At 44.7% G+C, this 27,471-nt stretch overlaps 2 protein-coding genes across 8 annotated transcripts in view; one reads left to right on the top strand and one right to left on the bottom strand.

Annotated features, from left to right (window-relative positions):
* Positions 1-14,768, bottom strand: part of C11H11orf68 (chromosome 11 C11orf68 homolog) — a 56,297-nt gene extending 41,529 nt beyond the window's left edge. Inside the window, exons 1-2 of one of the 4 annotated variants that reach the window (XM_030218958.1) lie at positions 14,693-14,768; positions 11,508-11,612 (exon numbers count right to left, since the gene is read on the bottom strand). The gene's annotated coding sequence lies outside the window, so the exon portion shown is untranslated. Of the gene's footprint in view, positions 1-11,507; positions 11,613-14,008; positions 14,253-14,688 lie in introns of those variants that run through there. The other 3 variants (XM_030218956.1, XM_030218959.1, XM_030218961.1) reach the window with 3 other exon arrangements.
* Positions 14,769-14,846: 78 nt separating this feature from the next.
* Positions 14,847-27,471, top strand: part of DRAP1 (DR1 associated protein 1) — a 138,950-nt gene continuing 126,325 nt past the window's right edge. For all 4 annotated transcript variants that reach the window (XM_030218105.1, XM_030218106.1, XM_030218107.1 and 1 more), the window contains exon 1: positions 14,847-15,305. In XM_030218105.1, coding sequence (XP_030073965.1) covers positions 15,264-15,305 — 42 coding nt within the window. In that variant the 5' untranslated portion in view covers positions 14,847-15,263. The remainder of the gene's footprint in view (positions 15,306-27,471) is intronic.

A 27,471-nucleotide genomic window follows, 5' to 3' on the forward strand; every position in this document is an offset into this window, starting at 1 on the left:
GGTGGGAGTGTGTCTGAGTGTGTGTGTGAGCATGAGAATGTGTGCCAGGGCCCCCCTCCCTCCGAGTTCCAAGGTCGTCCCCTCCATCCCTGCCTCCGAGTTTCAGGGTCGTCCCCTCCCTGCCTTCTTCCAAGTTTCAGGGTTCCCTCCCGCCCCTGCATTATGCTCTCTCCCCTGCATTCATCCATATGCAGGCAACGTCCTCTGTGCCCTGCCCCCTTCATCCATCCATGTGCAGCATCTCTCCCCTGCCCCCTCCCTCTGAGTTCCAGGCCCCCCTCCCTCCGAGTTCCAGTGTCCCCCTCCCTCCCTCCCAGTTCCATGGTCCCCCCTCCCTCTGTCCCTCCCTCCCAGTTCCAGGGTCCCATGGAACTGGGAGGGAGGGGGGACGGAGAATGTTGGAGGAGTGATGCCAGCAGGTGGTTACAATCCCAGTGACACACATTGGAACGTTGGAGTAGAATGTTGGAGGAGTGATGTCAGCAGGTGGTTACGATCCCAGTGAGACACCTTGGAATGTTGGAGGAGCAAATTATTATATTAGATATTTATAAAAGATCTGGAAATCGGGACGACAAGAGAGGCGATTAAAACTGCAGATTATTCAAAGTTGTCAAAACATATGCGGACTGTAAAAAGAATACCTTAAGAAACTGGAAGACTGGGCATCCAAATGGCAGATGAAATTTACTGTAGACAAATGCAAAGTGATGCACATTGGGAAGAATAATTCAAATTATAGTACCCTGATGCTAGAGTCCACCTTGGGATACTACACCCAAGAAAAAGATCTAGGTGTCACTGTAGACAATACACTGAAATTTTCTGAACAGTGTGCGGCTTTAACCAAAGAAGCAAACAGGATGGTAGGAATTATTAGGAAAGGAATGCTTAATAAGACCAAGACTATTATAATGCCTCTGTATCGCTCCATGGTGCTACCTCACCTACAGGCTTATTTTCGAAAGGGAAGGACACCCATCTTCCGACACAAATCGGGAGATGGGCATCCTTCTCTCAGGGTTGCCCAAATCGACATAATCGAAAGCCGATTTTGGGCGCCCTCAACTTCTTTCTGTTGCGGGGAAGACCAAAGTTCCCGGGGGCATGTCATCAGTGTACCGAAGGTGGGATGGGGACGTGGTTAAGAGATGAGCGTCCTCGGCCGATAATGGAAAAAAGAAGGGTGTCCCTCACGAGCATTTGGTCGACTTTACTTGGTCCCTTTTTTTCCACGACCAAGCCTCGAAAAGGTGCCCGAACTGACCAGATGACCACCGGAGGGAATTCGGAATGACCTCCCCTTACTCCCCCAGTGGTCACCAACCCCCTCCCACCCCCCCAAAAATATGAAAAAACATTTATTTCCAGCCTCTATGCCAGCCTCAAATGTCATACCCAGCTCCATCACAGCAGTATGCAAGTCCCTGGAGCAGTTTTTAGTGGGTGCAGTGCACTTCAGGCAGGTGGACCCAAGCCCATCTCCCCCTACCTGTTACACTTGTGGTGGTAAAATGGGAGCCCTACAAACCCCCCAAAACCCACTGTACCCACTTGTAGGTGCCCCGCTTCATCCCTAATGGCTATGGTAGTGGTGTACAGTTGTGGGGAGTGGGTTTTAGGGGGTGGGGCTCAGCATCCAAGGTAAAGGAGGTATGCACCTGGGAGCAATTTGTGAAGTCCGCTGCAGTGCCCCCTAGGGTGCCTGGTTGGTGTCCTGGCATGTGAGTCACCAGTGCACTACGAATGCTGGCTCCTCCCACAACCAAATGCCTTGGATTTGGTCATTTTTGAGATGGGCGTCCTTGGTTTCCATTATCGCTGAAAACCGGGAACGACCATCTCTAAGGTCGATGATCTCAACATTTAGGTCGACCACATGTGGGTACAGTGGGTATCTGGTGGGTTTTGGAGAGCTCACATTTACCACCACAAGTTTAACAGGTGGAGGGGGGGATGGGCCTGGGTTCGCTTGTCTGAAGTGCACTGTACCCACTAAAATTGCTCCTGCTGCGATGGACCCGAGTATGACATTTGAGGCTGGCAAAAAATATTTAAAAAAATGTTTTTGAGGGTGGGAGGGGGTTAGTGACCACTGGGGGAGTAAGTGGTGGTCATCCCCGATTCCCTCTGGTGGTCATCTGGTCAGTTCGGGCACCTTTTCGTGGCTTGGTTGTAACAAAAAAAGGACTAAGAAAAGTCGTCCAAGTGCTCAGATTATGGGTCGAGGACGCCCATGCATTAGGTATGCCCAAGTCCTGCCTTTGCTACGCCTCCAACATGCCCCCGTGAACTTTGGTCGTCCCCGCGACGGAAAGCAGTCGGGATGCCAAAAATCGGCTTTCGATTATGCCGATTTGGGTGACCCTGGGAGAAGGACGCCCATCTTCCGATTTGTCTCGAAAGATGGGCGTCCTTCTCTTTCGAAAATAAGCCTGAAAGGGACTGTACTTAGAAAACAGATGGTAGAAAACAAAAATAAATAAATAAATAAATATACCTTAAATGGCTGCAGGGGGTGGATATGCGAGTGAAGCTTGGACGGCTACTCTGGCTGAGAAGAACTAACGCCAGTGTCATGTAGACTTTCAGGCTTATTTTCTAAAGAGAAGGGCACCCATCTTCCGACACAAATCAGGAGATGGGCGTCCTTCTCTCAGGGTTGCCCAAATCGGCATAATCGAAAGCTGATTTTGGGGGTCCTCAACGGCTTCCTGTCGCGGCGACGACCAAAGTTTACGGGGGCGTGTCGGCACTGTAGTGAAGGCGGGACTGGGGTGTGATTAAGAGATTGGCGTCCTTGGCCGATAATGAAAAAAAAGAAGGGCGTCCCTGACGAGCACTTGGCCGACTTTACTTGGTTCATTTTTTCTTGCGACCAAGCCTTAAAAAGGTGCCCGAACTGACCAGATGACCACTGGAGGGAATCAGGGATGACCTTCCCTTACTCCCCCAGTGGTCACCAACCCCCTCCCACCCTAAAAAAAAAAAAAGTAAAATATTTTTTGCCAGCCTCTATGCCAGCCTCAAATATCATACCCAGCTCCATGACAGCAGTATACAGGTCCCTGGAGCAGTTTTAGTGGGTGCAGTGCACTTCAGCCAGGCGGACTCACGCCCATCCCCCCTACCTGTTACACTTGGGGTGGTAAATGTGAGCCCTCCAAAACCCACCCGAAATCCACTGTACCCACATATAGGTGCCCCCCTTCACCCCTTAGGGCTATGGTAGTGGTGTACAGTTGTGGGGAGTGGGTTTTGGGGGGGCTCAACACCCAAGGTAAGAGAGCTATGCACCTGGGAGCAATTTGTGAAGTGCGCTGCAGTGCTCCCTAGGGTGCCCGGTTGGTGTCCTGGCATGTAAGGGGGTCCAGTGCACTAAGAATTCTGGTTCCTCCCACGACCAAAGGGCTTGGAGTTGGTCATTTGTGAGATGGGCATCCTCGATTTTGTAATCCGTTGGGTTGGTCGTGAGCCTTTGAGCCCTGGCTGAGGCCAGCAGAGCGCCGACCCAGGCCAAGGGGAGACCGACCCACCACTGCATACCCCAGCTACTCAAACCCCTAACCTACCCTCCCCCGCAGCACCTCAGGAAGAAAGGGAAATAGGCATACAGGCGGGCCTCGCGGCCGAACAGGAACCCAGGCACTCAGAGCCACTTGTGCGGGCCTCACGGCTGAACTGGAACCCAGACACACACAGGAGGGGGTGAAAGAACCGAGTCCCCCCCGGGACCCCAAGGTGTCAGCCACGTGCTGAACACCTGCCACAGGGCAAAGGGAGTAACAAAGGAACCAGAGCGGGGCCACACCCCCCCAGGGGACCAGCGCAGGACAGGGGAACTAATACAGGAAGCCCCCTACACCCGCGGGCGGATGAAAAGACAACAGCCCAAAGGACCCCCCTCCCCCGGGGCCAAGGGGAGAAGGAACACCCCACCCCCACAAGCCAGAGACAGGAGCAGCAAACAAAAGGAAAACCTAGGTCCCAGCCAAATGCCAGAGAAAAGACACAACAGAAGAGAAAGGAAATCTCTGACAGAACACACAGAAGACAGAGGCAGAGCTACAGAACACAAGGGGTTAAACTTACTGAGCCAGCAGGCAGGCACAGGAGGGAAGGAGATCCTTAACTAAACAAACAAACAAACAAACAAACAAACAGAGAGAAAGCTCCAGGAGCACAGCCCTGCTGAACAAACACACAGCCGGTTTCCCACTGAGAACTGCAAGCAGTGAGGAAAAGCCCAGCTGGAGGCAGTGAGCTGATTACACACACACACACACACACACAGGGCAGGGAATAGGAATCCCTGAACAGAAACACATATCAAAGCCAGAGCATATTCTAAGAACTGTCTGGCTTTCTAGTCACAAAGAAATGTAACGCCAAAGCAGGGAAGGCAGAAGGAAGCAGGCTAAAGTACACCCCCTGACGTCAGTCAGACCCTGCCAGGAATGAAGTTCACCCCCTTCCCCTGCCAAACCGGCAGAATCATAACAGATTTCCATTATGGACGAAAACCGGGCACGACCATCTCTAAGGTTGACCATCTCAACATTTAGGTCAACCATCTCTAAGGTCGACCTATATGTTGAGATTTGGGCGTCCCCGACCGTATTATCGAAAGAAAAGATGGATGCCCATCTTGTTTTGATAATACGGGTTTCCCCGCCCTTTTGCGGGGCCGTCCTGCGAGGACGCCCTCATGAAAACTTGGGCACCTCGTTCGATTATGCCTCTCTTTGTAGGTCTGTATCTGTATATGGCAATCCAGTTTAAGATAGGCTGGAAAGAGCTTCAATGGCAACTTCAGTAGCTGGAACCGAGCACAGTGCTGGGCAGACTTTAACTGTCTGGGTCCCGCAAATGACAAAATGGATTTGGATAGGCTGGAGTGGGCTTTGACAGCAATTCCAGTAGGTGAAACATAAGGACAGAGCCGGGCAGACTTCTAAGATCTAAATCTCAGAAAAGCCAAAGAATGACTCATGATAAAGTATATAATATCACATTTATTGTTGATTTAATCATGAATTGATAATTAACGCCACTGTTCAACAGACTAGATAAGACTGTTCAGGTCCTTATCTGCTGTCACTTACTATGTTACTCCTATCTCCAGATTAGACATTTTATGTTACAGGCAAAAAGTACAGAAAGATCTTGGGAGCGATATGTCACCTTGGCAGATTTTCCTGAAGAAAGGATATAGTAAGGGAAGTATCTCCATACTTGTGGTGGACGATTTGGCCCAATCTTGTCTTGGGACTTCCGTTTCAAGTTCCTCCCCCACACAAAACACTGATGATAGATGCATCAAACCTAGGCTGGGGAACTCATGTAGACAGGCTTCACATTTGGTCTGTGGTCCATTCTCCTAGAGCTCAGGGCCATTTGGAATTCTCAAAAGGCTTTCAGAGCTCAATTGCTACATCAAATTATCCTCACTCAAATAATCAATCAATCAGTTTGTGATGTCCTATGTCAACAAGCATGGATTCATACCTCTTGCGTAGGAAAGCGGTCAAGCTGTGGCAATCAGCCTCCAACCATGGCATAATGCTCAGAGCCATATACCTGGCAGGGAAAGACAACAGCCTGGCGGACAGGCTGAGCAGGGTGATGCAACCACGAGTGGTCTCTAAACATGGGCATTGTGGATCTCTCTGCTAACAAAGTCCCTCAGTTCTGCTCCAGGCTGAGATCTAATGACACACTAGTATTGTATGCCTTCCTTCCCTATTGGAAGGAATGTCTTCTGTACATGTATCCCCCAATACCTCTAGGGGGGAAGAATTTGCTTAAACTCGAGCAGGATCAGGGAACTATGATCTTCATTGTGCCTTACTGGCCAAGGCAGATATGGTTCCTTCTACTTCTGGAGAGGAGACCCGTGGAGACTGGACTGTTTTCTGATCCTCGTCATTCAGACCAAGGGGGTCTCTCTTGCACCTCAATCCCTAGGCCTCATGGCTTGGATGTTGAGGGCATAGAATTTGCGTCCCTTCAGCTGCATGAAGGGATTCTCAAATCCTGCTTGCTTCTAGTAACGATTCCACAAAGAGGTCATAATTTTTAGTGGACGAGGTTCGCTGTCTGGTGTGAGAGCCAGACTTTAGATCTTTTTTCCTGTCCTGCACAAAAACTGCTTGAATACTTTCTCAACTTTTCTTACTCTGGTCTCACGTTCAAGTCTGTAAGGGTTCAACTCAGTGCAGTTGGCACTTACCTTGATGGTAAGTCCATCTCTGTACAGTCTCTAGTTCGATATGAGAGGTTTACTTTTGACAAAACTCCCTATCAAATCGCCAGCTATGTTGTGGTACCTCAACGTCGTTCTCATCTAGTTGCTGAAAGCTTCTTTTGAGCTGCTTGACATTTGTCATCACTTCAGCACACAGGGTCAGCGAGCCTCAGGCCCCAGTAGTGGATCCATCTTACACAGAGTTTCATCACAACAGAATAGTTCTTCACACACATCCTAATTTCCTTCCGAAGGTGGTGTCTGATTTCTACTTTAATCAGTCAATTGAGCTGCCAACATTTTTCTGAAAACCCCATGCCCATCCTAGAAAGCGCACTGCATACCTTGGACTGCAGGCAAGCCTTAGCCTTCTATCTATGAGCTTTAGTCCGCTCCAGACAACCACTCAGCTTTTTGTTTCTTTTGACCCAAACAGGATAGGAGCAACCATTGGTAAATGCACTTTATCTAATTGGCTAGCAGATTGCAACTCCTTAGATTATGCCCAGGCTGGGCTGAGCCCAGAGGGTCATATCCCAGCTCACAATGTCAGGGCCATGGCTGTGTTGGTACCCCATGTGCAAATCTCCTCAATGGAAGCGATTTCAAAGCTGCACAGTGGTCTTCTGTCCACAGAGTCACATCTCACTACTGACTTCAGCAGGATTTCCAAGCAACAGTTGGTTTGGTCAGACATTTGCTTGGTGTCTAGAATCCAACTCAACCCTCCTAGGTTCATTTCTGTTCTGTTCCGGGCTGCACCCAAACATCAGGAATGTATTTAAGTTCCAGTTTAATTGGTTCCTTGTTGGCCTTACCAGTTTGAAGTCTAGATTGTCTGTTTTTGCTGAGCCTGCTAGTTGGATACCCATATGTGGTACTGCTGTTCTGCTTGTCCTTGGAACAAAGTTACTCACCTGTAGCAGGTGTTCTCCAAGGATGGCAGGACACATTACCACATCCCTCCCACCTCCCCTAGGAGCTGTATTCCTTAAGCTTTTTTTTTTTTTAAACTATAGTGCTGGTCCTCTACACTCACATCAGGCAGGAAGGTACCCGTTCATATGTGGTATGGTGAAGTCAAAGATTTCAGAAGGATCCAGAATGTTAGATAGTGTGCCAGGCTCCACGGGATCACATCACCTATATGTGGTAATGCGTGTTCTGCTGTCCTCAGAAAACATCTGCTACAGGTGAGCACTTTTATTATTTTACTAGTAAAAAAGGCCCGTTTCTGACAGAAATGAAATGGGCGCTAGCAAGGTTTTCCTCGGAGTGTGTATGTTTGAGAGAGAGAGAGAGTGTGTGTGTGAGAGATGGAGTGTGTGTGTGTCAGAGAGAGACTGAGAGAGAGACAGAGTGTGTGTGTGTCAGAGAGAGACTGAGAGAGAGACAGAGTGTGTGTGTGTTTGTGAGAGAGAGAGAGAGAGAGAGAGAGAGAGAGTGTGTGTGAGAGACAGAGCTCATTTTCAAAGCACTTAGCCTTCCAAAGTTCCATAGAAACCTATGGAACTTTGGAAGGCTAAGTGCTTTGAAAATATGCCTCAGAGTGTCTGTGTGTGTGAGACTTGTGTGACAAGAGAGATAGAGTGTGATAGACAGAGAGTGTGTCAGAGAGAGAGAGAGAGAGAGAGAGAGAGAGAGAGAGTGTATGTGAGAGGAGACAGTGAGTGTGTGCCCCCCTCCCCACCCCTCCCTCTCTGGTCTCAGGACCCTCTCCCCGCCCCCCCTGCAGCCACCCATGTCCAGCGACCCTCCCCTGCCCCCCTGCAGCTACCCATGTCCAGCGACCCCCCCCCTCCAGCCACCCATGTCCAGCGACCCCCCCCTCCCCCGCTCATCAAACCCGCTGTCCGGCCGCTGCTGCTTCTCCTGTTGAGCAGTAGCGGCCACTACAAAAAGAAAAAAAGCAATAAATGTTTTTAAACATCAAGTGCAGCATCGCAGACAGCCAACAGGCATTGGCTGTCGGTTCTGCAGCCACTCCTCCTCTCACATCACTGCGCTCCTCCGGGGTCTTACTCCAGGGGCAGTGACGTGGAGGCGAGAGGAGGAGCGGCTGCAGAGCTGACAGCCAATGCCTGATGGCTGTGTACGGTGCTTGATGTTTAAAAACATATTGCTTTTTTTCTTTTTGTAGCGGCCGCTGCTGCTCAACAGGAGAAGCAGCAGCGGCCGGACAGCGTTACCAGTGGCAGCTACGGGTGGCGAGGGGGTTGATGTGCTTGGGGGGGGGGGGGGGGGGGTTGATGTGCTTCGGGGGAGAGGGTGTTTGATGCGCCGGGGGGGGGGGGGGGCGGCTTGGGTGATGCGCCGAGGGGGTGTTTGAGCGGCGCACTCACAGCTGATTCCCAGGCACGGGGAGAAGTAGGGAAACACGCGGAGCAAGTTGCTCTGTGTGTTTCCCTACTCCTCCCCCTGCCTGGGAATCAGCTGTGAGTGACGTCAGTCTGGCTACAGAGCCTAGCTCAGCAACTCCAGGAGCCACGGACACAGGCAGCTACTTTAGAACGTTGGTGTGAGAATTATTATATAGGATTTTAAAAATGTATATCCCATTTTAACTAAAGCGGATTAACAATTACACATACATAGTTAAAAATTACACACTTGCAATTAATAATAGATGACACTTTTTACAAAATTATATCAAAGGGGAGTTTTGTCCCTGTAAAAAAGCTTCTGCAAAACAGTGAATTTTCAATAATCTTTTAAATTCTGCAAGATTATAATCATCAAAGGAGAATCTTATCCATCTAAAAAGGTTTTTACAAAATAGTAAGTCTTCAACAATCTTTAAAAATTGCTGCACATTTACACAATCTTAAATATCTAGGAATCTTATTCCACATTGAGAGTGCCACAGTAGAGAGAGTCCGGTTCCAGGTCTTGGCATAATGATATGCTGCAGAAGACGGACCACACAACTGTTTAGCAGATTTAGATCTCAGAGAATGTGTCAGCATATACATTTTCAAACTATTAACAAAGTATTTAGGTACCTTAGCATACATATGTTGATGAACCAGTGAAAGAATTTTAAAATCCACCCTTTGGACTACTGGTAGCCAACGTAATTCCTTCAAAACAGGAGTGATATGGGTAGCTTTTGATAATGAAAAACCAAAGATTAAGGTGAAGAGTTAGCACTTCCAAAATCCACAAGAGAAATGTGTCAGTCCAATTCAATGGTGTTTACTGAAAGCACATCAAAAGACTCGACACAGCAGCTGTGTTTCAGTGCTCTAGGTGTCTGTCTTAGGAGTCTATAAGTTACATGTAAAAAATGAATTATATAAAAGAAAAGAACACTAAAAATAACACAAACAAGGGCTTAACTATTTGTGTTTTGAGTTTTAACACATCATGGTCCATTTCAGCTTTTTTATATATAAAGTTTTAGCGGTTTATTTATTATGTTTGTTCTTTTTATGTTCCAGTGCATATTTATATTTAAGTGTTATTTTTAGTGTTCTTTTCTTTTATGTAATTCATTTTTATTTACATGTAACTTACAGACTCCTAAGACAGATGCCTACAGCGCCAAAACACAGCTGCTGTGTCGAGTCTTTTGATGTGCTTTCAATATTTATTGCATTTGTATCTCAAGTTTTCCCACCTCTTTGCAGGCTCAATGTGACTTACAATACATCATGCATAGTGGAATGAGAAGAGAATAGATAATTAGTATTACAGAAGGATTTTGGGTAGAATGGTAATGGAATATATCATAGTGATATAACAGAAGGCATTATTAACATTTCTGGATGTATGTGGGAGTTTCACATACTTTGATCTTTGTGGTATATCTTGTAGAAGAGATGGGTCTTTAGTAGTTTGCGGAAGTTGGTCAGTTCATAGGTCGCTTTTAGGTTGCGTGGCAGTGCGTTCCAGAATTGTGTGCTCATATAGGAGAAGGTTGATGCGTGCATTACTTTGTATTTTAGATCTTTACAGTTGGGGAAATGAAGATTAAGGAATGTACGAGATGATTTTTTAGCATTCCTCGGTGGTAGGTCTATCAGGTCTGACATGTAGGCTGGGGCCTCGCCATGGATGATTTTATGTATTAGGGTTCATACTTTGAACATGATGCGTTCTTTGAGTGGGAGCTAGTGTAGCTTCTGTCGTAGGGGTTTTGCACTTTCGTATTTTGATTTTCCAAATATGAGTCTGGCTGCCGTGTTCTGGGCTGTTTGGAGTTTTTTGAGTATTTGTTCTTTGCAGCCAGCGTAGAGTGAGTTGCAGTAGTCTAGATGACTGAGTACTAATGATTGTACCAGATTGCACCATTGGGTCATTCCATGCCAAGTGGTCTAAAATTAAATGGGGATGCTGGTTTCAATGTGATAACCAGTAATGGCTCAGCCATCATGGACCAAATCGCGCACACAAAATATAACATACTTTGACCTGAGTAAATGGCTACTGTGGCATTGCAAAACAAAAACATATCAGTGTTGTAGAGCACAATTTTCTCTTTCAGATGATGCTGTTCACAAGCTGATTCAGGCAGACTCTTTTTTAATAATTGGCTTTGAACTTTGGTATATTTTACCATTTGCACTGACAGTGCCAACTTTGAAGAGATCCTGCAGGGCGGTTATAGATGCTGGCTAGTTGCAAATCTGGCAGTATTATGTCCAGCACAAGCATAATGCTTGTTCAAAATTTCAAGTCCGTATCTTTGTTTGCATGGAAGTTGTTGCGGTCTGAATATTGGTCCAAATATGTTCCGGTGAGTCGTGACCAATTTTGATGCACACTTTGAGTCAACTTGTTTGACTGGATTTTGCATCCATAATGTTAAAATGTATTTCATTGGAATTAGCATCAAAAACTGTACAGGATTTGAATTTTTGAGCCATTCTTATGTGTTTGGATTTTATTAGACCCCAAAAATGGCATTTTGGTAAATGTTGCGCGCTCATGGACTGACAACCTTTCAGAAAAGGGGGTCTAGATCTGCAACTATTGCAGTTAGAGACCTCAAATTTTGGGAAACTTCGTTTAACACCTGACTCGCGCAACAGATAAAATTTGAACAAAATTGGAGACATGATGGTGGGAAGATTTAGACCACTTGGCATGGAATGACCCCATTGAATTAGACTGAAATTTCCCTTGTGGTTTTTGGAAGTGCCAACTCTTCACCCTACACTTTGGCTTGCTGTGCTACAATTGTAGGGATTGGTGTTCCTCCACCTAGTGTGGTTGTTCTACCTAGCTTTTGATGATTCCCACAATGAATGTAACTCACCTTGACCTATTACTGAAAAGCAAAATCCAAATCCAAATAAATAATCATAACGTGCAGCTGCATTTTGGACAACTTTCAGAGCCTGGAGTTTCGCAGATAATATTCCTAAATATAAAGAATTACAATAATCAGTCCTAGTCAACACCAGGTTCTGCACAACTGTCCGAAAGTCTACTGCAGGCACCATACCTTTTAATCTGCTTAAAAGACAAAGTTGAAGGGCTCACAATCTAAGCTTGTACCTAAGGCAATGGAGGGTTAAGTGAATTGCCCAAACTCACAAGGACCCATAGTGGGATTTGAACGAGGCTTCTATGGTTCTCAGCCTACTGCTCCAACAATTAGGCCACTCCTCTACTCCACTCAGTCTAGCTGGGTGTTAAAACAATTTAGACAATAATTTTGGAGGAAAAGTCCACAAATGTAGTAACATGTTAGATTTGGGGAAAGCCTCTGCTCATCCCTGAAGATGGGTTTCATGGGATCTACTTTTAGGGATCCTACCGTACATGTGACCTGCATTAACCGTTACTGGAAACAGAATGCTGGGCTTTGGACCCAGTACAGCACTTAGAACACAAAAAAATGCATTCTGAGTGAAGACCAAGATCCTATGAGCCCAGCATCTTGTCTCTGAGTGACTAATCTGAGATACATATACCTGGAAATCTCAAAAAAATAAAAAGATCAAATTTCTTGCTGTTCATTTCCAGGACAAGTGATTGCTTTCTCAGGTCTACTTGGCTATGTCAGCTACCTTGCCATCTTCCTCCAGCAAAAGATTCAACTGCATAATTATATGCCGCGGGAAAATAGTTTCTACAATTTGTTTTCCAATCGGCTGGTTCTGTTTCATGGAGTGTCCTCTTGTGTAAATGTGATTTAGACCCCAGTGTCCATAGTTAAAGCAAGGGTTAAATGAGAAATCGTGAGAAAAATAGAAACAGAGGCAGTGGGGCACCTTTTCTTTTATTTTGGGGGGGGGGGGGGGGAAGCTCCATCCTCACTCCTAGCTCCCTCGCCTCTTCTCACAGGCCCAGCGTTAGATCCCTTCTTCAAGCTCTATCCCCAGTCCCTATGTTTCCTCTGAGCCCCCTTCTCCCAGCCCTAGCATCACACCCCTTCTTCCACTCTTGGAATATGCTAGCGTCTTCCTTCTGTGTCCATATCCTTTCCCATCTATCCAGCAATGCCCCTATATCCTTATCCCTCCCTCTTCTCATGTCCAGCATCAACCCTCTCTCTTACTGCCCTCCTGTTTCCCCCTCCTCCCCACCACTGAGGCCAGTATCTCTCCATCTTTCCTTCCTTCACCTGCTGCCCTCCCTCCTGCAGACAGCACCTCTTTCTCTTCTACTTCCCCGCAGGTCCTAGCATCCCTTCCTCCCCCCCCCCCCCCCAGTGTGTCTTTGTACTTGGCAGCAGCAAAACATGCCATCTCTGGCCTACAGTGCATTCCCTCTGCCATGTTCCTTCCCACTGGAAACAGGAAGTTACTTCAGAGGAGACAGGACACCACAGATGGAAGGCTGCAGGCCAACTGGTGATGGTATGTAGTGCTGGCAGCCAAAGGCAACTATGAATAACTGTGGGAGCAAGGACCGAGGGGAGGAAAGAGGGAGCACGCAAGCGAGTGAGCAAAAGGTGCCAGATCATGGAAGAGAAGGGAAGGGGGAAAAGAGAGAGAGAAAGAGATGCCAGACCATGATGATGGAGCACCAATGTGTGAAAGGAAATTTTTTTTTTTGGGGGGGGGGGGTGCGGGCTGGGCCAGGGATACCTCCCCCCTCTACCATTCTGATTCCTATGGTTAGAAATAGGCTTGTTAATGTAGCAACTAGGAGTATTCTGTATACCCCAGTCATGATCAGTGCATTTGCAGATAGGAATGATGAATTTTAACAGATGGATTGCATTTTCTCTTCTGCTTTAAGATCAAAGCAACACAGATTTCGTCATACTGTTAATTGGTAGAAATTACAGCTGGGAGATTTTGAGCTTTAATTTTATAATATTTTGATTGTCTATAGGGAAACTTTGAATGACTGATTGCTTTTAGAACACAAACTGATTTTTTCTTTAGCATTGACTATTTACCAGTTTGTTTCCTATTAAGTTTAAGATCACTTTAGGAGCACTCTGGTTTCCTTGGTCATCTCCACTGTCTTGTGTTGAACTCTGACTATGTAGCATCCCTAGTTCCAACCATCCACTGCCCCAAGTACACCAACAACAAAAAAAAAAAGAGCCCACTAACACAGAAAGTATCTGGGTAACACAGTAAACTGTTTTGGTTCAATCAGAGAAAGGCAGTATATCAAATCTATGACCCTCCACCCTCCTCCAACTGGCCAGCCGAAGATCTAATTCAGGGGATGAATGGCAGTGTATAATATTACCATTAAACTACTAGGCTGATCTGAAAAAAGTCTGTTAGAGGAAGTGGGGCTGGGCACCACAAGATCTATATAAATATGGAGCCAAGTTCTGTCAGCACTCACCACTCACTCCTGTGCAGAACAAGAGGCCAATCCTCGGTCCTGCCCCCTCAACGCAACAGTGGCAGTATTCAGTGCATAGCTTGTCTTCTCCCAGGCTACAGCTTCTCCACTTCAAGGGGGGGGGGGGGAGATCGAGGAGCTAGAAAGCCCGAAAGGGAAGCTAACAGAAGAGGTAACCACAGCAAAAGGGATGTATTACTGATATCATTATTACCTACCAGCAGGTAAAATAAAGATTGCAGGATATGAGAGAAGGAAGCTACAAAGGCAGAGAAAGACGTGACATGATAGCTGCGGGAAACCAACTAAGGAAAGAAAAAGTTAAATGCAGAAGGATTACGGATGAGGGAAACTGAATGAAAGAATGAAGTACAGGATCAGTAGTAGTAGATGACGGCAGAAAAAGACCTGTACGGTCCACCCAGTCTGCCCAACAAGATAAACTCACGTGTCATTTTTTTGTGTATACCTTACCTTGATTTTTACCTGTCTTTTTCAGGGCACAGACCGTATAAGTCTGCCCAGCACTATCTCAACCACCCGCCCCGCCACCCACCACCGGCTCTGGCACAGACCGTATAAGTCTGCCCAGCACTATCCCCACCTCCCAACCCCAGCCCTGCCAGTATTCCCTCAATTCGCATCTCTAAGTATAAATCATAGCTTTTCTCCCCCATTACCTACTGCTTCACTGCCAAGGAGGTTTGATGCTGCCACCTCCCGCCCTCTTTCCTTTCAACAACAAAAACTTCCGGCTTCCTCCCGCAATAACTTTATTTACAGCGAAAAAATGCGACACTGTCCGCCTCACTTTCAATAACTTTATTCACACATCTTTACGCAGACGTCGCTTCCTGATTCACTCACTGTTGATACCTTCGCCGTTGTGAACTCACTGAGCTTGCTCGCGCTCTCTGCTCTGCTGATTTCGCATCCCTGGTCTCGTGCTCGACCTGAAGCTGGCAGTGAATCTAGGCTAAAATCTTAGGGGAGCGCGCGGGGAAATAGAATGCTATTAGCGTTCGGCCTGTAGTTGGCGGTGTGCAAGATCCCCCCCCCCCCCAGTCGCTTGTCCCTTTTGTGCTGGGTGCCTCTCGCGCTGGGCCGGCAGTGTCTAGGAACGCCCCCCCCACCCCCGAGGCTCGCGGGCCGTTCTCTTTGCCCCGGCGGCGGTTGTTGCTGTCGCGGTGACGGGTGGTGGTGCTGCTGCTGCTACTTTCCTCTCTGTCTGTGGGGGGTGGGGGTGAGGTTCAGGATGCCAAGTAAGAAGAAGAAGTACAACGCGCGTTTTCCGCCGGTGAGTTGAACCTCCACTCCCGACTCCTTGGTGCCGGAGGAGGCCGCAGCCTGTGAAAGCCAAGAATGTTAGCGGCACTTTATTGGAGAACATGGTTCGAGCAGCTGCAAGGGCATATACAGCTCTAGAAGAATAACTAGCGTTCACTAGTGCAGCAGCTCTAGAAGAATAATTAGCGTTCACTAGTGCAGCAGCTCTAGAAGAATAATTAACATGCACCAGTGCTGGAACTGGAACTCTAGAATGCTGCAGCTCCAGAATAATAACTAAGATGCACAAGTGCTGCATTTCTGAAGCAATAACACCAGTGCTGCTAGAGCTCTGGAATAGCTAAAAAGCAGTACTGAAGCTCTAGAATAATATTTGCCGGTACTGATGCAGCTCTAGAGTAGTACCTACCATTCCCCAGTGTTGCTAGAATTATAACTAGCGTTCACTAGTGCTGCAGCTGTAAAACAATAACACCCAACCAGTGCTGCAGCTCTAGAATGGTTTAAGTTAGTTTTATTTGATATACTGCCCTTCCTTAGGCAATAGCAGAGGTGTACAATATAAATTAAAAACAAATCGGAAAACGCCATTAAACGATAGAGTATAGGGGGACTAAACACGTAAAGAAAGAAGGAACATGTCCGATAATATTGGCATTAGAAACTTATAATTGTATAACACAGAGACAGATTTGCAGTGTCGGTGGATCACAGGAGGAGCTGATTTACTGGTGTGCACGTTAAAAGCTTTCTCAAAAGATACATTTTAGGTAAGGGGGAAGATAATTCCAGAGAGAGGGCTTTTTGTTTACACTGCACCGTCTCTGGTATCCTGATAGTGTACCTCCTGTAGTGATGGACGTTTTAATCGAAAATCTTTTAAGAGAACGGAAGCCCTTGACAGTGTAACATTGAATCAACAAGGATAAATAAGGTGGATTATCAGAGTGAATGGCCTTATTGGTAAGAATAAGCTAGACATGAAAAGTGACAGGTAACCAACCAGTGGCGTTGTATAAGTAGGGGAGGGGGTGATTAGTTACTCATTGATTTAATCAATCATAATTTACTTCTTGATCGATTAAATGAAATTGGTATTTCTGGGACAACCATGAAATGGTTTACATCCTTCCTTAAAGATCGCTCATTTAAAGTTGTTCAACAGTAGTGCCCACGTTATTTGGACAATGTATTCCTATAGTTAAATCCTTTAGATATTTAGGGGTCATTATTGATTCTGCATTAACTTTTGAGGAACAAATATCTGATGTAGTTAAAAAATCTTTCACTTAAGGAAGCTTCGTTCAATTAGAAATCTAATAAGTAAAGACTCTCTTGAAACACTGACGTATGTGTATATTACATCACGCTTAGATTACTGTAATGTTATCTATGCAGGGATTACTAAAGCTAATCTAAAAAGAATATAAAGAATACAAAACACAGCGGCTCGCATGATTTGTAGGGCTCAGAGAGATGATAGAATAACACCTATACTATACCAACTTCATTGGCTTCTGATTGAAGCTAGAGTCAAAGTTAGGGTACTTGCTTTAACACATAAGGCATTTCATTCACTTATTCCTAGTTATTTATCCAATCTGACGATTCCTTATTTTCCTGTGCGGACTCTTAGATCACTAACCGATAATAGGCTAGTCATTCCTCTGCCCGCTAAGGCTCGATGGGAATCTACGCGTGCATCGGCGTTCTTTTTTCTGTCTCCCACTCTCTGGAACGGACTTCCGAAAGAGATTAGATTAGAGAATTCCTATATTCACTTTTGAAAACTTTTCTTTTCTCAAACTTTATTGAACAGAACCTATGAGAGTAGGGAAGGTGAAAAAGTTTAGGCTAAACTGTGTTTAATTTAGTTATTGTGTTTTTATTAGTTATGTCCTTCTTTGTCATTTATGGTTTGCTGTGCTTTTCTATCAATGATTGGAGTTCCTACTTGTTTGTATAAGTTCTATATATATATATATATATATATATTTTTTTTTTTTTTTTTTTAATGTAAACCGTTCTGTTTTGCAATAGCAATAAGAAATGGTATATAAAATAAATAAATGATAAATGATGATTTCATCGATGCTTCAGCTGTAGAACAATAATGTTCACCAGTGCTATGGCAGCAACAGTAGACAACCTTAGTATACATCTGTCTGTAAGGGCCTAGTAGTATTAGCAATGATGTTGATAATTATCCATCATTTAGCTGCCAATGTCCTCCTGCAGCAACACCAGTTAACATTCATTTTTTTCCTTGCAGCTTTGATTAGTTAGGTCACCTAACTAGCTAGAATAGCACTTAGGCGAATCGTGACTATCGGACAACATTAATAACTGTGACCATAACATCCTTTGGTGTTGCTGACTGAGGGAGGGAGTTGGTGTAGAGCTGACATAACTAATGATATATAATTTAACCAGTGTAATTCAGTGCAGGTAACATGTCTATATAGTTAATGTTTTCTACTGAGATGAATGGAAGATGTTTTGAGCTATTAGTATAGAAGGTAAGAGAAATACTAAAATCGAAATGGTAAAGTCTAACCTGGGTACCTAGGAGCAATCACTATGGCTGAACCAGAGCAATAACAAACAAAACAGCGAAGATGACTCAAAAATCCAGAATACGACGCCTTTAATATAAAAACAGTAAAACCAAGTTTATTAGACATGAAAGAAATATATAATAATATATAAAAGGTGGGTGAGACTCGACACAGCTGTGTTCCGGCCTATCTAGCCTGCATCAGGAGCCTTTTCACCACAGGATAGCTCACTTCCTATATTTATATCATCTAATCCTTTATTGTCGTCTTTCAAAGATGGTACATATGATTGTACTGGAGCGTCTGTATGATTGACTTCGCAATTTTCTCTTGGGAAACTTGTAAAACGGGGGAAATGAGCAGAGCTGGTGTCAGCATCATCCTATGGTGAAAAGACTCCTGATGCAGGCCAGATAGGCCGAAACACAGCTGTGTCGAGTCTTACCCACCTTTTATATATTACTGTTTTTATGTTGGAAGCGTAGTCTTCTAGATTTTTTTGAGTCATCTTAGCTGTTTTGTTGTTTTTTTTGCATGAACCAGAACAATCACAGAAGAGGACAAAGATTGGATTAGGGAAGGGAAGTGACAGAAGTCAACATTTTTTTCCTGGCTTTTAAATTTGAATGGTGGTCAAGTTTTCTAAATGTTTCCATCCCTATACTTAAGATGGGCTGGGATCTTTTTGCTCTTTATGGGGGCAAATTTATACTGAATTTTCACAAGTTGTACATGCAGGAAATGGTGATTATAAAATTGTATGGCGGTACATATGGCAGAAATATTGTGTATATTTTATGTGATCTTGTGTGTAGGCATTTCAGTGGAACTACATGGTACACAGGTGTAACTTTGTGTGGCAGTATTTGTGCCTTACTGAGGGTTATTCTGGAAAGTTTTTTTTTATGTGTGTTAATCTGTATAAAATTCCACAAATAGGAAAATATTCCCAGTTAAATGTCAAGAAACCTTATTGGATCTTCAGAGATGTTAGCCCAATAGCACATTCATTTTTCAAGCAGTCCCATAAGTCACCATCAATCCAATTTTAATTTGATTATACTAAACAGTTATTTTATTTTTTATTATATTTGTCACATTTGTATCCCACATTTTCCCCGCATATAGTAGGGAATTACTCTTCATTTAAATATCTTTTTCTTGTTTACTTGTAAAGTTCAAACGTCTTCATCTAATCCAAAATTAGCAGGAGATAGATACGGTCATTTGGTGATATACTGAACAAGGAGAGTGAAGTACTTTTTTGCAGTGAAGGAGATTTATCCTTGAGGTAGATTTTAAGTAAAACATGAATTCTTGTCACAGTCTGTCTCCTGGTGGTTTTGGATTTGTTGAAGATATTTGAACTGTAAATGATTGGTGAAAAGGAATGATATTAAAATGATTTTTGATCAAATTAAAATTGGATTGATGATGACTTATATGACTGCCCCTGAAAAATGAATGTGCTATTGGGCTAACATCCCTGATATCTCTGAAGATCCGATGAAAAGTTTCTTGACGTTAAGTGTAACTGGAAGTATTTTTCTATTTGTGGAATTGTTAATTCTCCCAGATATTGAAATATTAGTGCCCTTAGAGGCATATTTTCAAAGCACTTAGCCTTCCAAAGTTCCATAGGTTTCTATGGAACTTTGGAAGGCTAAGTGCTTTGAAAATATGCCTCTCAGTGACATTTATAAAATTGACATAAAATAGGTGCATATTTTTTACATTTTGCGTGGGTGCCTTTTATAGAATTACCCCCACATGTGTTAATAACAGGAGCATTCAGTGTCTTTTGTGGCTTATGCCATCTTGGGTATATGAAGCCCTGACCTCTGTATTAACACTGTAAGTAGTCCAGTAACATTCTAAGCATAAATTTCATTGTGGTCGTTAGTGTTCTTATAAAAGAGCTGAATCGCTGATAACATTTCTTGGTATAGTTTTCATGCATATTCTGAGGGAAAACAATGTTATTATTTACAATAATGAAAGGAAAGACAGTGTGGCCACTTTTTATTATCTCAGATTATATCTGAAGAGACAATATTGTTAAATTCTTAAGAGATCTGATTATTTTACTGAGTCTTTAATGTTTCTCTCTGGGGGAGAAGCGAGCTGGATGTTAATTTCACTAACAGTGAATGATTAGTAGCTCTAGAGAGACTATTATTAACGTCTAATGTTGCTCTTTAGGTGATGTGGGAAGCCGTCTAAAAGCTAATAACACTGCTGTAAATGCACTCATTATTTTGGTTTAGATGTATATTTATCAGGGCCCTCTGCACCTAGATTTGGCTATAACATCCAGAAAGCTGTTCCTTAAATTAATTTTTGAACTACTTGTTGCAGTCACATTCTGCTGTACCACACTTTCCCTTCTCTATCCATCCCTGAACAAATTTGTTGGCCCTTAAATAGGAAAATGGCTAGGGAGTCTGTCATTTAATTCATGGGAACAGTAGATGCTCTGAATAATGGTGTCTTATGGTTGGGGTTGACACAATGTCCCAGGTTCAGTTTGTGGTCCGTTCTCATTGGGTACCATAAAATGTGAGGGAGCCAAGACATTGCAGGCTTCTGGGTAAGAAAACCTCTGGTTTTCATACAGTGTAAAGCAAGTGCTGTCTGAGAAAGATCAAACTTCAAGAATAGTGTCACAGCACTATGGATCTACTCTAGTACTAGTCATGGCAGTCTTCCTTCCCTGGAGGAGCTTGCTGTTCTTCGACATTGTCTTATTTGTTGAGTAGGGAAGTAAGAGGTGTTAAGAACAATGCAGGCAATTCTGTAAGGGGTGCTAAAAGTTAGGCATCAAAAATCTGAGTGCTAACCTAGTATTTAGTAATGGCAAATTTGCAAGCCAATTCTGTTATAGAATACCAGCGTAAGTTGGCAATGATGCACCTAAGTTTAGGCATGAATGCTTATGCTTGCTCTATGGCAGGCATGTGTTTGTGACTAAATGTGGCACCGTGTATGTGCGCAGCTTAAGAGTATTCTGTAAAGCATATGCTGCAGTGGTCGCAACACTCATCATCTGCCCATCCTCCTGCCACATGAACACCCCCTTTGCAGTTACGTGCTAGAGCACTTTGGTGCCAAGTTACAGAAAAGCACCTGAGTACACTTAATCATGTACCTGCCATTTTACCACTGTTTTGGCATGTAACTGCTGTTGTAGTGTGGAATTTAGTGCCAAATTAGTGCCTAACATTTGGTGCACTATATAGCATTATGAGCAATATGGAGAGTCCCAGGATATTATTGAGATATGGAATATTTGTAACATCTGGTGAAAATTTTGAAATCTAGCAAAATCTAGCATATTTCCATTGATTTGGGCAGTGACATTTTGTAGCTCAGAGCCTTAGAAGTGGTAAGTCAAAAGAGAAGGTGCCAATCTTCCCTTGTGGCCTGTTTGCACGTCTCCAGTTTACTAGTAGGAAGGGTATGCCCACAGCATCCTAGCCACCAGCACTGAGCTACCTCAAAGATGACATTGCCTGCCACTGTTGCTCTTTCCTCAACCAAAATCATTACACAGACTGTTATTCATGCTCACCTTCTCCTACTTCTGTAGATGTCAATCAGTATTACTCAAAAAGGAGGTAGAGAAGTGTATGAGTAATTAGAGGTTACCTACATCTTGTCATATTTACAGTATCTAGAAGGTTGTTAGGCTGTATAGAGAGAGGTGTGACCAGCAGAAGAAAGGGGGTGTTGATGCCCCTGTATAAGTCGTTGGTGAGGCCCCACCTGGAGTATTGTGTTCAGTTTTGGAGGCCGTATCTTGTTAAGGATGTAAAAAGAATTGAAGTGGTGCAAAGAAAAGCTACGAGAATGGTATGGGATTTACGTTACAAGACGTATGAGGAGAGACTTGTGGACCTGAACATGTATACTCTGGAGGAAAGGAGAAACGGGTGATATGATACAGGCGTTCAAATATTTGAAAGGTATTAATCTGCAAACGAACCTTTTCCGGAGATGCGAAGGCAGTAGAAGAAGAGGACATGAAATGAGATTGAAGGGGGGCAGACTCAAGAAAAATGTCAGGAAGTATTTTTTCACGGAGAGAGTAGTGGATGCTTGGAATGCCCTCCCATGGGAGGTGGTGGAAACGAAAACGGTAACGGAATTCAAACATGCGTGGGATAAACATAAAGGAATCCTGTTCAGAAGGAATGGATCCTAAGGAACTTAGCCAAGATTGGGTGGCAGAACCGGTGGCGGGAGGTGGAGATGGTGCTGGGCAGACTTATACGGTCTGTGCTAGAGCCGGTGGTGGGAGGCGGGACTGGTGGTTGGGAGGCGGGGATAGTGCTGGGCAGATTAATACGGTCTGTGCTAGAACCGGTGGTGGGAGGCGGGGATAGTGCTGGGCAGACTTATACGGTCTGTACCCTGAAAAGGACAGGTACAAATCAAGGTAAGGTATACACAAAAAGTAGCACATGTGAGTTTATCTTGTTGGGCAGACTGGATGGACTGTGCAGGTCTTTTTCTGCCGTCATCTACTATGTTACTATGTATATGTCTCTATTGTTTGTAGATATTTTGTGGATTTAGAACAATTTTGTAGTTTTGTCATCTGACAGTTGCATTTTCTGAGAATCAGATGTTTTAGTTGTACAGTATTCACAAGTTTAAAAAAACAACCTTTGGGGGCCTTTTACTAAGGTGTGCTAGCGTTTTTAGCTCGCGCTAGAAATGAGCTGGTGCTAAACACTGAGATGCCCATTATATTCCTATGGGTGTCTCAGCATTTAGCACCAGCTGATTTTTAGTGTGAGCTAAAAAAAAGCTATCACACCTTAGTAATAAGACCCCCTTTAATTGTAATTTTGGAAAGATTATTTTCATAATTATATGATCTCTCTCTCTCAAGAGGGGCTCAGATTTTAAAATTAATCTTACTAATTTTCTTTAATGTATTTACATTTGTCAAACAGGAAACCTGTTAAAGACAGAAATCCTTGTGTTTAAAACTGCTGAGGGTAGAATCTGATCATAAGTATGGTGAAAGTTCTCTGTGAGAAGCTAGGCCAAAGAGTGTTTCTTCTCAAAAGAGCTTACAGTGCCAGGGAGCTTAAGTGACTTTTCATGGTTGCACAATTACTAGCTGAGGGATTTTTTTTTTAATCCGGTTGCATGGTGAAAGTGTTGTAAACTGATGAGAGAAAGTTTTCATAGCAGCAGTGTGACGGTGGTTCTTCACAGAGTTTGAGGATTCAGTGTGGGAATGAGTTTTCCTGTTAAGGCATTCAGTAGTGTAGATGCTGATATTCTTGTGGCTAGCCATTTGGAATCTGCCTGTTCAGGATCCTAGTGGTTATGCAGTCTTAATATGTTGCAACTGAAACTCTCTATGGGAGCAGGAGACTTAATGAATAGCGCTTGCTTTCCTTGCCTCAGAGAGCTTGTGGCTCTGTTGTGGTTAGCTGAAGGAAATTCGAGCAGCACACTGGGTGGAAAGTTACAGTGGAGGTGTTGGCTTGAGAATCTGTAAACCTGAAATCCCCAGCTTCCTTCAGTCACCCATGGCCTGGTGGTTCCTGTCTCTTTTTTGTTTTTAATATTTTTTTTACATTTCTGCACATAAATCTTTATTTTAATTGTTTAAAACTTTTTAAAATAATGGCTTGTTTCCTACACTATTACAGCTGTTATATGTGCACATCCTTCTTGTTGGTCCACGTTGGTGCAAATCACATCACACACATGGCATGGAACAGTGTATAATGCATTTTACGATAATAATAATACTGCAGCTCCCAGGAGGATTGAGTCTGAAATCACCACCACCTAGATATGCATTAATGATTGGCAGTTTATTAAAGTGAACCACAAACTGTATGCAAATCTGGAGCTCACAAAACTTCCTTTACGTCTTTATCCAGAACAGTCCAGAATCTGTGGGTGTTGTGTCCATCGACTAATGGATGGAGACAGAGAAATCAAATAGTTCCATGTGATTCATCCTTTAAGGGCACCATGTAGGCACAGATGGTCAGTATTTTTCTGTCTCTAGTGGCTGGTCATGGTTCATTGTGCAGGTCCTGGGTTCTCTTGTCCTTTTGAGTTATAATTTTTTTTTCATATTGAAGGGCTAGAAGAAACAAAGTTGCCTCGGAAATACTTTGACAGGTTCAAGTCCCCTTCCTCTCGCTTCCCCTTTTCCCCAGCAGGGATTCTTGGGGTTGAGCGTCCTCTTCGTCATATGTAAGAGGTTGTCTCAGGCAGGCTCTGGACCAGTTTACAGACTGGGTCCCAGCTAAGCATGGGGAGCATTTCTCTGGAAAGCCTGAGAGCCACATGGAAAACTTCACAGCTGTCTGAGTCCCTTCCCTCCCTCCTCCCCCATCCTGTGCCCACCTTCTCCCTCCAGCTAAATGATTTATCTTCAGTAAAACAGAAAGTATATTTCTTATATTTTTTAAATTTTATGCTTTGTGGCTCTTGACTAAGAAAAGTTTTGTTTTCTGTCAGCTGTCCCTAGTGGGATCTCAGAGGTCTATTTAATTTCCTGGATTCTAGTGTGGTTCACTTTTCTCCCCAGTGGCTGGCTACTTTGCTTGCAGCTGAATTGGTTCAGGCTGTGCTTTGTGGTCAAACCCAGTTTGGAAGCTCGAGAGTGACACCACTGTGTCACCTCTATTTTGGCTGGGGAAAGCAATGCTTTAAACTCCTTTTAGGAGCATAGTAAGATGTGTTTCAGTAGCAAGGGTTTAGAGTTAAATTCAATTTTCTTCATGGTCTCTCAAGCCTGAGCATTTCATTCATGAAGCATGGTGGCAACATGGCAGCAGTGGTGCCATTTTAGCTGCTTCCCACCACACTAAGCTTACTCTCAGGAAATGTGTTCCTTTTTTCTCCTCAGATGATTGGCGAGGGAGTTGTTTTTTGTCTTGACAGGTGGGTTTAAAAAAAAGGGGGGGGGCACTCAGCAGCTTACCTTTCCCTCAGCCGAGCCTGGACTCGGTTTGGCTATTAGATTGTAAGCTCTTTGAGCAGGGACTGTCTTTCTTCTATGTTTGTGCAGCGCTGCGTACGCCTTGTAGCGCTATAGAAATGCTAAATAGTAGTGCTAAATAGTAGTAGTGAAAGACTGTTGGCTTCTATATTTGATCTTCCCTCTTTATTTTCCCTACTTTTTGTTCAGAGTGGGAGGAGTTGCTTCTCGGATGATGTCCCAGATTGTGCAGTTTTGTAATTTAACATTAGTGTTTTTTTGAGATTGAGATGAGAGAACCTCTCTGCATGAATTAACGTTTTTCATTTCTTGCTATGTGAGATGTTGCATACGCTTAGGTGCTAACCTTATTTCAGATTCTGTGTGCCTCATCTTATTTCTGTTACTTTGATTATATTATCTTTGTTCCTAGTTTGCAAGTATCCATTTCCAGGGGCAGGTTTTGAATCCTTTGAATGGTAAAGCTATTCCTTGTCATCAACAGCAGATGAATCCATTAACTGATGGTTGTATCCGCCTACCAGCAAGTGGAGATAGAGAACACTGAAAGATACAGTGACTCTGGACGGCCAGCCCCTTCTGCCTCAGTATATCTCTGTCTCCCAGCAGGTGTGGACGTCACTTTAGCAGCTCCTGGATTTCTGCCTGGGGAGGCTCCTGTGCTTTGCCAGTAGAGCGGGGGTGTTGTGGCTGGTGGTGCCCACTTTGAAGGCATACTTGGTTTTGTTCCCTGTCCCTGCCTTACCCCATACCCCCATCATCCTGGAGTCCCTCTGTTGCTGCCTGCTTCCAACTTTCCTCACAGTGTAAAAAAAAAAAAAGGGGGCGCGCTTTTACTGTGCAGCTATTCTGAGGCTTTATCCAGAGATTCTGGTTCTGTGCAGCGTGACCAGAGCTCGTTGACTCGGTCTTCTGAGGTGTGAGTGGTGCCCAGCTCCGCCGGAGAGGTTCCCGTGGACAGCGTTCTGTGCGGGGTAAGTTTTGGCACGAAGCCGCCATTTTATTTCTATATTTCCATCCAGTCGGGCGATGGCTGCTGAAGGAGTTAAGCGCTGCTCCCGCTGTGGTAAACGCAGGTCAGCAGTGGGGCTTTGCAGTACATGCTCCTTAGACGCTCGTGCTAGTATGGGCATGGCGAGCAGTGATTCTTCCCGCTTGATGGAGCTGGCAGCAGGCACCATTTTGGAAGCACTGCATGACTCGACCCTCACGGTGGCGGAGGAGTCTGAGTGCAGGGGGACGCCTCGTTCCGAGGCTGCTAGAGGAGCTCCTTCCTCCGCTTAATTCGGGAGCGGAGGGCCAGGGTGAGTTTTTCACCCCTGAATTTGTGCTGCTGATGCACAATTTCTAGTCCGAGAAAAGTTCAGGATGGTTTCCCTGGGCACCCTTCTTCCCATGATTCAGGAAAATGATTGACTATGCTCTCTGGACTTAAAGGATGCTTACACCCACATCTCGATACTTCCAGCTCACAGGAAGTATCTTAATTTTGGCTAGGAACACGGCACTTTCAGTACCGTGTACTGCCTTTTGGCCTGGCGTCTGCGCCCAGAGTGTTTACCAAGTGCCTAGCTGTAGTCGCAGCGTCGCACAGATAAGGAAACACATCTCGACAATTGGCTAAGAGGAGGGTGCTCTGGAGTCCATGCGAATGACTATTTGGGTGCTAGAGCTACTGGGGTTCATCTTTAATTATCCCATCTCACCCCAGTCCAAAAATTGGAATTCATTGGAGCCCTGTTGAACACTCAGACAGCTCGAGCTTACCTTCCCGAGGCAAGGGCGGACAACCTTCTGTCCCTGGTGTCCATGGTTCGAGCGTCCCAGCAGGTCACGGCTCGGCAGATGTTGAGACTTCTGGGGCACATGGCCTCTACAGTTCATGTAACTCCCATGGCACAGCCACATATGAGATCAGCTCAATGGACCTTAGCTTCCCAGTGGTTTTTAGCTGTGGGGGATCTAGAAGATGTTGTCCAACTGTCCACCAGTTTTCGGAATTCTCTTCAGTGGTGGGCGATTCGATCCAATTTGACCATGGGGCAACCATTCCAAGTTCCTCAGCCACAGAAAGTACTGACAATGGATGCACTCTCCTGGGGTGGGGAGCTCATGTAGATGGGCTCCACACTCAGGGAGCTTGGTCCTTTCAGGGAAAAGGTCTGCTGTTCAACCTCCTGGAATTAAGAGCGATCTGAAACCCTTTAAAGGCTTTCAGAGATCGGCTGTCCAACCAACTCATCTTAATTCAGACAGGCATTCAGGTTGCCATATACTACACCAACAAGCAGGGGGGCACCGTATCTCGCCCTCTGTGTCAGGAAGTCGTTAAGATGTGGCTTTGGGCATGCCGTCACGGCACGTTTCTCCAAGCCACTTACCTGGCAGGTGTAAACAACAGTCTGGCCAACAGACTGAGCACGATAATGCAACCTCACGAGTAGTCTCTAAACATGAATGTAGTCCGCAAGATCTTCCAAGCGTGGGGCACCCCCTCATTGGATCTTTTTGCCACTCAGATCAATCACAAGGTCCCTCAGTTCAGTTCCAGGCTTCAGGCCCATGACAGACTAACGTCAGATGCCTTTCTCCTGCATTGGGGGACAGGCCTTCTGTGTGCGTATCCTCCCAAAGCT

The sequence above is a fragment of the Microcaecilia unicolor genome, chromosome 11 (genome assembly GCF_901765095.1).
Source record: "Microcaecilia unicolor chromosome 11, aMicUni1.1, whole genome shotgun sequence".
Lineage (NCBI taxonomy): Eukaryota > Metazoa > Chordata > Amphibia > Gymnophiona > Siphonopidae > Microcaecilia > Microcaecilia unicolor.